At 48.1% G+C, this 12,092-nt stretch overlaps 1 protein-coding gene across 1 annotated transcript in view; it reads right to left on the minus strand.

The window, feature by feature from the left end:
• The window catches only part of myo5b (myosin VB), a 37,194-nt gene that overhangs the window by 2,560 nt on the left and 22,542 nt on the right, over positions 1-12,092 (minus strand). The window contains exons 3-21 of the mRNA XM_037979301.1: positions 6,621-6,832; positions 6,378-6,534; positions 5,417-5,656; positions 5,110-5,346; positions 4,447-4,540; positions 4,229-4,356; positions 3,880-3,999; positions 3,678-3,812; positions 3,539-3,604; positions 3,207-3,446; positions 2,986-3,104; positions 2,045-2,243; positions 1,870-1,963; positions 1,659-1,796; positions 1,229-1,380; positions 1,053-1,142; positions 824-974; positions 385-679; positions 132-306 (exon numbers count right to left, since the gene is read on the minus strand). Coding sequence (XP_037835229.1) covers positions 132-306; positions 385-679; positions 824-974; positions 1,053-1,142; positions 1,229-1,380; positions 1,659-1,796; positions 1,870-1,963; positions 2,045-2,243; positions 2,986-3,104; positions 3,207-3,446; positions 3,539-3,604; positions 3,678-3,812; positions 3,880-3,999; positions 4,229-4,356; positions 4,447-4,540; positions 5,110-5,346; positions 5,417-5,656; positions 6,378-6,534; positions 6,621-6,832 — 3,042 coding nt within the window. The remainder of the gene's footprint in view (positions 1-131; positions 307-384; positions 680-823; positions 975-1,052; positions 1,143-1,228; positions 1,381-1,658; positions 1,797-1,869; positions 1,964-2,044; positions 2,244-2,985; positions 3,105-3,206; positions 3,447-3,538; positions 3,605-3,677; positions 3,813-3,879; positions 4,000-4,228; positions 4,357-4,446; positions 4,541-5,109; positions 5,347-5,416; positions 5,657-6,377; positions 6,535-6,620; positions 6,833-12,092) is intronic.

Genomic DNA, 12,092 nt, shown 5'->3' on the forward strand with positions numbered 1-12,092 from the left:
CTGCCTGCTCAGACGGTGCCTTCACTGACCTGCACCTGCTGCCTGCTCAGACGGTGCCTTCACTGACCTTCTGCCTGCTTAGACGGTGCCTTCACTGACCTGCTGCCTGCTCAGACGGTGCCTTCACTGACCTGCTGCATGTTGAGCGCCGTGCAGAGCGAGCAGATGGCCTCGGCATCCTGAGACGTCTTCTTCTTGACCTGCAGCAGCTGCGCCGCCTGGATGATGGGCTCCAGCATCGCTGCAGCTTTACTCTGGAACAGGTTGTTGGCTCGGAGCCACTCCTCCAGCTGACTCGTGTTGTACCTGAGCCACAAACACAGAACCGGGGTTAAACATGTTCTGAGCAGAATTAACGGACTGGTATCAGAACCGGTCCAGTACCTGAGCTGCATGCCGGCGCTCCAGGAGCAGACGTCTTTACGCAGCAGCAGGTTGTTCAGGGTAACAGCGTTGATGTTGTGGAAGAGCTGTCGGACCACCTGGTCCACAATCTCGGGGTCCAGTCCGTGGTCCCTCATGATGGCGTGGAACTGGCTCAGCTGCCGGATCAGAGCCTGCAGGGTGTAGCTGGTGGGCCCGTCGGCGTCGGTGTCCAGGCTGGACGAGCGGTTCCTGTAGCCCATCGGCTTCACGCCCGCCAGGCTCGGGATGCTCTCACTCTCCAACATGGCCGACACTAAGAGGGGAGGAGTCAGAGAGATCATCAAGTCACAGCAGGAAACGGACATCAACAAGATTCAAGAGGGCTGCCACAGCAGGTGACTCCGACAGAAATCAGAACCTTAGCCCGGCCCAGAGGTTCCCGGTCCCAGGAACTCACCGATCATGGGCTGAATGATGCCCTCGGCCACCTTGATGAGCTGCTGGTAGATCTGGATGCACATGTCACTGAGAACCTGCCGGTACTCGGCCAGGTCGAAGTTCTTCAGGCAGTGCTCGTTCTGTTTGGGGGTGTTCTGAGTCATGAAGGTCTGAGGGGACAGAACAGGTGAGAGTTCAGACAGGAAGTGAGCGTTGACCTGACGTTCACCTGAGGCGGCAGGTCTCACCTCGTCTCCGCTGTACTGTTTCAGGCAGTGCAGCAAGCGGCTGCTGTTGGCCAACCAGAACGACATCATCTCAAAGTCATCGTTGTTCCTCTGCAGAACCAACGAGAACATAGGTGAGGCAACGCCACACTACAGGTGTGTGACATCTGACAGGTGTGTGTTTGTGGAGCACACACCTTCAGGACCTTCTTGATGGCGTTGATGGTGGAGGTGAGCATGGACTCCACCTTCTGGTCGTCGTTGATGTAGTCAGCGTGGCGGATGCACATGAAGAGGATGTAGGCGGGCAGACAGGGGACTGTGGCCGACACCGAGTTGGGTTTGATGTCTGAGGGAACAAACACACTCGCTTTCATTTCTAATTCGACCCGAGCGCCACCTTCGGTGCCACGGCCCGTCTTTTCCCTTCATCACACCAAGGCCTTGCTGAGGACTTTAACAGACTGAAACCTGTGATCTTCAGAAATATGCATGACAAACGGCTGTAGCAGCATAAAGGACGAGTTTTACTCGGAGATCTGAAATGTGACTTTGCTACACGTTTACCCGTTGACATTTTTCTCTCTTCAGTGTGTTGAGGAACAACCAGAAGTCTGAAGGTCTCACCGGTGATGAGGTTCCTGATGAGCTGCGCCTCGTCCTCCTTGTTGTACTCCAGCATCCCCTCGAAGTCCTTCTCCTTCCTCTGAACGGTCACCTGACGGTTCAGGTGCGGTTTGATGGTCGAGTTCTTGGCTAAAGCAGCTGAAACAGCAGCAGAGTCAGCCAGGGTTCTGCTGCAGAACCGTACCTTCAGCAGGCTCAGTTCTCCTGTTACCTTCCAGTTCCTGAACCTTCTTTATGTAGATCTTCAGCTGCTTCTTCAGCTTCCTCTCATTCTTTTCTAGCTTCTCCACCATCTCCTTCAGGTCCTGTAGGCAGAAAGAAACGGGTCAGAGCAGGAATCATGGTGTGGAACCATGGAGAGGTTCTGCAGAGCTGAAGGTCTTCACCAGGTTGTCCTTGGTGAGCCGATTGAGCTCCTGCTGGATGCTGTACTCCACTTTGGCCTCCGGAGACAGAGACTCCATGTAGTTCAGGATCTCCTGCTTCTTCTCCAGGTTGTCCTTCAGCAGCTCGATCTGCGTGTGCAGAGCCTCCAGCTCGTCCCGGTGCTGTCGGGTCTGGGTCTGCAGCTGGGCCTCCAGGAGTCTGGAGGGACCACAGAGTTACTCACCCACAGCAACACAACATGGGGTTACACACAACCAACACCACTCAGAGACTGGGGTTCCAGGAGCCTGATTGGACTACAGGACATCAAACATCAGGACATCGGGACATCTCCTGATGTTTGTTAGCCTTCACACACAGAGACCTGGCCACTTGTTTCAGACCCTGGTAGGCCAAACCCAGCTCCCCATCTTCGTTAAGGAGACCCCAGTCCTGCAGGTTACTGGTGTCCAGCAGCAGCAGAGAGACAGGAAGAGACAAGGACGAGTAAGGGACGAGTAAGGGACGAGTAAGGGGAAAACCCCTGAAACATGGAGGTCAACCGCTCCGACATTCAAGCTCAGTTTAAAGCTGCGTTGGGTTCAGTTTCTCCTTTTTATGAGGTGCTTTCATTCATACAGTTAATGTAGAAAACTGAACACCATGAGGAGAAAAGCTCTGTGTCTTTTTATTATTTAATTCTTATCCAGATCAAAGCTTCTGTAGGGGGCGCCAAATCTTCTGCTAGAACTGCAGAAGAAGAAAAAGGAGCAAAGACTGAAAGAATAAACAGCTGAACACGCTGTAGCTTCCTCTGCTGCATGATTTACTCCCTGAACAAGTTTTCACAAGTTTCCTAAATATTCCTGTTATTTCCCTGACTGTGGGCACAGCATGCAGGGACAGGAAATAAAGACGTCAGCGTCTCGTTAATGGACCCCTCCTGGGGGGGTGGACTTACTTCTTGGACTCACACAGCCCATCATAAGCTCGCAGCGTCTCCTCTTTGTCCATCGGCTCTGTGCTGTTGTTCAGCTTAGCATCTTTCTCAGCCTCCTCGTCTGCATCCTTCTCAGCCTCCTGCAGAAAGAAGAAAACATGGTAACTTCAGAGTAAGACTCCTGAAAGAGTCTGCAGACCATCGTTACGCTGAAACAAACTCAAACACTGAAGGAGACTCACCGGATTCTGGCTCTTCTCCTGCAGCTGAGCGCTGCTCACTATCTGAGTCTTCAGGATAAGCACCTCCTCCTTACGGGCGTCCAGCTCCTCATTGGCTGATTTCAGCTGACTCAGCAGCAGGTTGTAGCTGTCCTGCTGCTCGTTGGACGCGTCGTCCTGCAGCGCTCGTTCAGCGATGGTCTTCCTGAGCTCGTTCAGGTCGTTCTTCAGCTTCTTGTTCTCCGTTTCCAGTTCCTGCCTCTGCAGAGAATCAGACGTTCATCACGTTTCTGAGAGCTGTGAAAGCTGATGAATGAATGAATTTTTGCAGATGGGTCGGGTTCAGCTGGTACCTTCAGGTTGTTGTAGGCCAGATCGGAGTTCTCGTGCTCGGAGGAGGTGATCTTCACCTCAGAACTCTGCAGAGAAGGAAACATGAAACAATCCGGTTCTGATGGGTCTCCTTCAGGACAGAAGTCCAAAGACCCTCACCTTGCGCTTGGCCAGCTCCTCCATCTTGTCCAGGTTGACCTGCAGCCTCTTCCTCTCCGTCTCCAGCTCTCGCACTCGTTTCTGCAGCTTCATGAACAGACTGATGTCCATGGCGGCCTTCTCCACCCCCATCTCCTGAAACCAGGACCACCACGTCAAACAGAACCTGCAGCCGCCTTGGAGCAGGAAGACGCTGACTCACCTCCACCTGCTGGATGGAGTCCTCCGTGTCTCCCACCTCGGAGGTGGAGATGGACGGGTAGTTGGAGTCGGACTCCAGGCTGCTCTGATTGGACGGGTTCCTCCGGTGGCCGGGGTGGAACTGGAGGAAGAAGAAGAGCAGTCAGCTCAGGTTTAACGTTAGATCTGTGGGTGGTTCTGGTATCGGAGATGTTTCTGCAGAACTTCAGGCAGATTCAGTCAGTAAACCTCAGCAGCTGTTACCTTCTGAACAAACTGAAATCAAAGTGTTTCTGAGTTGTTCTCTGGGAGGAAGATGTTCCTGCTGAAGTTCAGTTAGAGGAACTGAAACCTGCAGGGTCAAAGGTCACCTTGCTCAGAGACATCTCCTCCTTCAGGTTGTCGTATCTCTGCTCCAGTCTGGAGAACTCCTTCAGGAGGTTCTGGTAGCGCTGCCGCTCACCGTCCAGCTCGGACTGCAGGGAGGCGCTGCTGGTGTCTGCCACACAAACACATCAGGGTTAATGTGGGTCAGGTGGACCCGGACCTGGACCCGGACCCGGAACAGGTGTGCAGCAGAATCCATCACCTGCAGAACTCTTGGACTGCTGCTGGATCCGTCGGTTCAGTTCTTCCTTCTCGCTCTTCAGCAGAGAGTTTTCCTTCTCCAGCTCCTCCACCCTCTGAGAATCAAACACGAAGATGAAAACCAACCAGCCGACCCAAAGAACCTCTCCTCGGGTCGGGCTTCACAGAAAGAACAGGATGGTGCTGATTAGATTTTAAAAGCTCAGAGTGAAAGTGCAGCCCGGACAGTTTATGGCATGCACACAACAGAGACAAGAACAAGATGGCCGACAGACATACAAACATCTGCACTGAAAGCCAGAGTCTGGAAGAACTTCAGCTTCGATGAACCTAAAGGGAGAAAACAGGTTGAGGCTGTTTCCATCCAGTGGAGGAGGAAACTGCTACTGCTAACTGTAGCATCTGATGGAGACCAGCTGGCAACAAAAAAGGGTCCAAGTCTGCCTCGTTCTCCAGTGGAGGCTGCTGAGGTGGCAACCAGCTGCTGAAAACGCTCCTCCAGCTCTCAGAGAGGAGACACGTCTGCTTCACAGGATCATCCTGTGGATGAAACTCTGGAGGCGGGTCAGATAGTTCTGCAGAATCTCGTGGCTCTGTTCTCAACACTTTGGACTGTGTGAGTAAAACGTTAGTCTGGATGCATGATTAATGGTTTTATTATCACCTGTGTGAGGCTCAGCTTCTCGCTGCTGTGCTCCTCCTGCAGCCTCTTCCTGTCGGCCTGCGCCTCCTGCAGCTCCTCCTGCAGCCTCTCCACCTGCTCCTGCAGCGACTCCACCTGACCTCCGTCCGCCTGCTGAGTCCGGATCAGATTCAGCTCTTTCTGCAACTTGCTGACCTCTGAGCCCAGAGAGGAGTTGACCGTCTGCAGCTGCTCGTTCTGAGCCTTCATGTCTTTGGACTGAAACAAACAGGCTCCTGTTAACGGTGCTGTTGGTCCTCGGAGTGTGCACGTGAGTCTGTGCACCCACCTGCTCGTCCATCTGCCTCCGCAGCTGGATGATCTTGTTCTCCATGCCCGTGTTGAGCTTCTTCAGGCCTTGTGTAGAGCGAGCTTCGATCTTCAGCTGCTTCAGCTGCTTCTTGGCCCGCAGGCGCCTGAAGCCACACTGGATGATGATGGCGGCGGCGCGCGCTCGCCTAAACTTCAGCCTCTGCAGCCAGCCGCGCACGTTCTTCTGGATGATCATGGCCTTGTGGTGCAGCAGGAACTGAGGAGGAACATCAAGTCAAACCGGGTTAAACAACAGGAGTGTCTGCGGAGCGATGAGCTACAGAAACCCTCAGGAACAAGACTGAACTCCTGCAGAACCATCAGGTGATTTCTGCACACAGAACCTGTCCTCAGGAGGAGAACCGATGAGGATTCTGGTAAAACCTTTAAAAACCTGCAGCCTTTCTGATGAAATCTGGTTCTCACGTCTCTACCAGTGGTAATCAGTCCATCTGGTTTTTATCAAACAGATGTTTCCTATGAAACCAAAAACCTGGATCCACATCTTGTTACCAACTGGAGTCCAGCTGCTCTACAGTCAGCCTGAGAAACTGGCTGCTGAAGATGAGGCTGCAGATCAGCTGATCTTCAGCTTTAAAGCAAACCAATAAAACACAACAAACACTGGATTACGATCAGGTCAGGAAGGTTCTGGTTCGGTTCTCCTGATCCCAGATCAGCCTGTCTGGGAATCTGCTGCCACCTGCAGCAGCGTCAGTCAGAAAGACAACCGAGGTCCAGGTCGAAGGTTGCATGAAGAAAGTCAGGGTCAGGGGTCAGGGGATGAAGGGTCAAAGGTCAGAGGTCAGGTGATGAAAGGTCAGAGGTCAGAGGATGAAGGGTCAGGGGATGAAGGGTCAGAGGTCAGGGGTCAGGGGATGAAGGGTCAGAGGTCAGGTGATGAAGGGTCAGAGGTCAGAGAAGAGACTCCACCGTACCTCCCAGTAGATCCTGCGGGTGAACATGCCTCGGGTGTAGGCCTGGATGGTGACCACAGCCTGCCGGATCCTCAGGTACTTCCTCCGCTCTCGGACCATGCGGTACCGTTTCTGACAGATGAGGGCGGCCCGGTTCAGACGCAAGAACTCTGCGTACCTGGAGGAGGACAGGTGGAACAGTGATCACATGATGAGACTGATCTGAGACCCTCTGGACCAATCAGAGATTGAGGAGAAGCTCACCTGCGGGCCAGGTATCCTCGGCCGTATCTCTGCAGGGCCACGGCAGACCTGCGGATCTTACGGTACCGGATCCTCTGCAGCCAGCCTCGGACCGTCTTCTGGATCTTGATGCAGGCCGATCGGAACTTATCAGTCCGAAGTTTTTCCAGGTACGCCACCTGACCGGCTCGGAAGAAGATCTTTGTCTTTCCGAACTGGAACATGTCGGGTTCCTGACGGGAACACAGACGGAGATCTCAGAGGGACTGGACCCAGGATTGGACCTGTTCACTCATTCGGACCTTCAACCACCCTANAGAACTTACCTGTTCCGGTTCCAGTCCACGACGGTCACGTGAGTGTCCTGTTCAGAGTCCCAGGTCCCGCTCCTGTCCAGTCCACAATAAAACTCTTAAAACTTCGTCGTTGTGCTGCGTGTTTGAATCCTGTCAAGTCCTGCCTTGTCAATAAAAGGAAAAGTGAAAATATTGTTTGGAGGGTTGCCGTAAATGACATTAATGAAAAAATGTGTCTGTAAGGACGCTATCTAGAAACCTGACTAACTAAAATAGCATACAATCTTTCTCATCTACCTTTAAAGAGAAACAAAAACTTTTTTTTCACTTTTAAAGTAAAGAAGTCAGACTTACTGGCTATCTGAACTAAGCTCTCGGTCCAGTTGTACAGAAAATGAATGACCCATAGCAGGGACCTGAAAGCCCATACTTCTATAGTTCCCCAACCAGAGGGAGGGACACAATCGTAAGCCTTCTTCTAGTCAACAAAGCACATGAAGACTGGTTGGAACATATGTGGGTTGGTCAAATATCATTGCAAGGGTATTTCAGAGTTCAACACAAGAACTTAACTGCCCATAAATTCTGATGTACAACTATTAGACAGACCCAGCCTAGGCTTTCTCAAAAAGAGTCGAGTGTGATAATCTGAAAATTAGACACCCTCTAGTTCTTCTACTTTTTTTTTTTTTTTTTTAAAAAAGAACCACTACACTGATCTGTCAATCCAAAAGCACTATTCCCGGCTTCCACGCAATGTTGCACAGATGTGTGAACCAAGACAGCTCAGTGATAGGTTAGACCCTCCAGGCTCACTGGTCTCTGTTTCCACAATGAAAGAATAATCAGCCAGGTTGAGGAGAATCTCAAACTATTCCTTCCACTGGGTTATATCTTCAGTTGTAATCAGTAGCACCCTGTCCTCACAGTAAACAGTGTTGACAAAGTAACGTTTAAGTTTTTTACAGCCTCCCCTAGCTCATCTCACACCTTAGTTTTTGTCTCTACAACCACTACGGCCTGCTTGGCATGCTGATACCTGTCAGTTGCTTCTGGAGTCCAACAAGCTGTACAATTCCTCCTTCTACCCAAAGGATCTATGCCAAATCTATGCAGACTGGGACAATCAGAGGAGTGTTTGTTGGGAGACTGATGGATTCATGCAACAACATTGAGAACACAGAGGATTACTGTAACTGGAGGACTGAGCAGAAACAATAGCACACTGAACACCTCTTCATTTTCCCACTCTGAGGAATTACTCTTCCATGGAAAAAACAAAAACAGCTCCACCTCTGTAACAGAGAGTTTCTGATACTGTAATAAGGCTCCTCAGATCCAGTTCCACACTGACAACTCAACAGGTAAAATGTCATGCAGCCACATCCTCAAAACGAGAATTACATCATGTTTATTCCTTCTCCAACAAGATTAGCAGCAGGTAAGACAGGGATTTCAAGCACCCAATGAATTACATGAAATGAGATTTGGCTGTAATTATTAAAGACTGGCAGGGTAACCAAGGATCACAATGTAATGATAATTTAGTTTGATGCCAACAGTTAATACAAAATGTATAGCACTTGGATAATGTGTTGGGGATGATGCTCAGCTGCTAAAATCCCAACTTTTAGCTTAATATTTGTAAAACTGGCTGAGTTATACTCTTTTTTTGTGTTGGCTACAATCAGATAGCTTTGGTGGCCATCTTGAATTGGGTTGACTCCAAAAGTCAATCAGTTGTAGATGTACATCAAATGAGGTGTTGGTCCATCATCACAACAAAACCATCAAAACTGAATCAAGTTCTTGTTATCTGAACCAGAGTTAAAAAAATGAAGTTGCCCCTCTAGGCTTAATGTGTGTTTTGGCTCGTAGCACAAACAGACTGATGGGAGCATAAATAAGGCTGGATGACAAATGAAGACAACAAATGTGAAAGAGAAACATGTCTGTGTCATTTCACTGATGAATGCTGGAGTCTGTTTGTCAGCAGTTGATGGAGAGCTCTTGTCTTGTGATACCGATGTATTCATACAGTACAAAACAACTCATTCAGACACTAATTTGCAGCGATGTGCTGAGATTTATCATGTGGCAGATGTTGGGGGTCTGTTTTTTTCCCAAGCAGGCACACAGGTGCAGGTGTCGGGGGACGCAGTTTACAACTGTGACAATGATGGCAAACAGCTGCTGCAGGAGTCATTCTCTGTGACCTCCACACATCTGAATTGTAGCCTCTGAATAAACCTGTCAGATGTGGTTAGGAGCGGGCTGTTGGGGTAATGTTCCAACGAAGGCCACCTCCTCTTCTTCTAGCTGCTAAATATGCTGCGTTGATGTTGGCGTCTCTGGGGAACTTGCCTCAACAGAGCAGCAGAAGGCTTTCTTGGCAAACGCACAAAGAGCCTGAGTCTAAGTTTAATATATTCACCTCTGGCAGCTGTTGATATTACAGCTGGGTTCACATTAGACTGCAGGTGAGCTGCAAGACCAGAGCCCAACAAGATCTGAATCACCACATTCTCTAAGCAAACATTTTTGTACCCGGATCAGAAACAAAATATGGTGGCGTGTTAGGGACATGCACTTTTAGATTTACCTCAAACTGACTGATAATCAATCTGTTCATGTATTGTTTTAAATAATCTTTTTTAATTACAAAAAACCATTTTTATATATTTCAATAAGACAAGGTTCAGGTTACATAATTTTTTTCTCCTGCTCACTACAATGACTCTAAATTAAATGTGAAGTCAGTTTCAGGTTAGGATTTATTAAGGCTTATTGAAAAATGACATTCAAAAACAACTCCAATTATGAAAATTATGGTGTATTTTTTTGTTTCATGATGCATAAAATATTTTCTTTAGTGGGAGGTCTGGACTGCAGACAGACCAGTTCAGCAACCAGAATCTTCTACTACAAAGTCATGCTGTTGTAATTGATGCAGCCTGTGGTTTAGCCATGTCTTGATGAAATATGCAGGGCTTTACCTGAAGCAGCACAGTGTAAACCTGTAACTTTTTTTCCAATCAACATCTGAAAATCTTGCAGGAGATCAGCCTCGTGTAAACAGTGCCTAAAACGCTCTTTTTTAATCACCAGTAGTCTTACTGATCTGTTGCTAATTCACTTAATTAGATGCAAGATACAACTAAAGCTGTGCCTCTTTCGTACCACTTACAGCTTTTTGTTGCCTATATCCAAACCTTTTGGAGGTACTATAGCACAGTTTCATTAAAATGCAATCATTGATTCATAAGCTATTTTGCTACAGCTACAGACAAACAAACACACAGACAGACACAGGCAAAAACATTAGTGTGTTTACCTTTGGTGGTGGAGGATAATGGAAAGTGCACTAGTAGTACTCTACATTGTGATGTTCTTTAGACAATATTCAGTTAAATTAATGGTGATCAAATGAAACTCATTAGTATGAGTTGCTAATTAAAGTCAGGAACTCCTCTGTAAAACAGAATTAAAACTGAAGCTAATACATTTTACACTGTTATTGTTAATATTATATTTTGTTTATTCTCTTACTCTGTTATGCTGTAAATGAAGCTTCCATGTGAAGTTGAACAAATTTGCATTTACAGTACTCTAACTTACATATTCACCATACGTGTCCTGGACTATCGGAGGTGCAGGCCTGTAGCCGGCCCCTCGGGCTCTCTGAATCCCCCTCCCTCTGGATGAAGGTACCCGGCTGGGAGGGGCTCCTCTGGGCGCTGCTCCTCGAGGCACAGCTGCGTGCAGTGGTGGTACACCTCCCCGACTCCTGACACAAAACACAGAAATCAGTTGTGTTAGGGTGAACGAGTGAGGTTATATTGAATCAGCTGACAGGTGGAAGCTGAGATCCACTCCGAGGTTAACCGGACCAGGAACGGATCACTGTACACCATGTTCATGTGATATTTAAGGCTTTACAAGATGTTAGAATTATTGTATCATCAATATTAGATGTCCACTGCAGTCTCCATCTCCATGATGAAATGCTGTAATTTATTCTTCATCTCCCATCAGTAATTTCCTGCATCGGCCAGAACGACTGGACTCAATCCAGAAAGGATGAATTTGAAGCGTTCAGCAGGCAGGTTAGAGGTGTGGGAGGAGAGAAAGGAACAGCGCAGGCGGAGGGCATGTTCCTCCTGTCGAGAAAAATGAGTCATGTCCATTACTCAAAACACACCAAGTCTTCTGGATGAATCACTTTCTGTCTATTAAGAAAAATGTAGACGTTAAAAAAAAGAAGCGGGGTGGGGGGCAAACAGTTATTTCTGCAAGTTTTCTCAAAACTCCGTGACTGATTTTAGAAGCTACAGCTTGTGAAACCATTAAAGATTTAGACGTTGTAGCTTCTAAAATTAATTCTGTAAACAAGCATTACACTAATGAAGTTTTGTAGAGAGGGAAAAAAACAAAGGTGTGAAATACTCGTGTAAACATTCAGACAAACACTGAGGAGCCCAGAGTCCTGTCGTTTGATGCGTCTCTGCTGATTCAACTGCGAGAGGTCAGCTCTGATTGGGTGTGTTCCCACCTGGCCAGTTAGTGTGTGCCCAAACACAATTTTGCATTTGAATGTCAGTTGCATGCTGTGTAGGCAGATACACACACTACGTCACACAGTGAGCTGTCAGATCAGTGTAACAGCAGGTCTGCTGATGTTTCTTCAAAAACTACTATACATTCAGACATCTGAACCATATTTGTGTGATTGCTAAGTCAGCATTCACACTAGCTAAAAGCTAGTGATCAGGCCCAAAACCTGGGTATAGTAATGGACTCAGACCTGAACTTTAAGGGACAAATAAAAACAGTTACAAAGTCGGCTTTCTACCACCTGAAGGACATCTCCAGAATTAAAGGACTAATGTCACAACAAGACCTAGAGAAAATTATGCACGCGTTCATCTTTAGTTGTCTCGATTACTGCAACAGTGGCTTCACAGATCTGCCAAAAAAATCAATCAGACAGCTGCAGCTGATCCAAAATGCTGCTGCTCGTGTTCTCACTAAGACCAGAAAAATAGAGCACATCACCCCGGTTTTAAAGTTCCTACACTGGCTCCCTGTAGCTCAGAGAATAGACTTTAAAATACTTCTATTAGTTTATAAATCACTGAACGATCTAGCACCACAATACATTAAAGACTTACTATCGTCATATCAACCCTCCAGAACA

This window comes from Kryptolebias marmoratus, linkage group LG14 (genome assembly GCF_001649575.2).
Source record: "Kryptolebias marmoratus isolate JLee-2015 linkage group LG14, ASM164957v2, whole genome shotgun sequence".
NCBI lineage: Eukaryota > Metazoa > Chordata > Actinopteri > Cyprinodontiformes > Rivulidae > Kryptolebias > Kryptolebias marmoratus.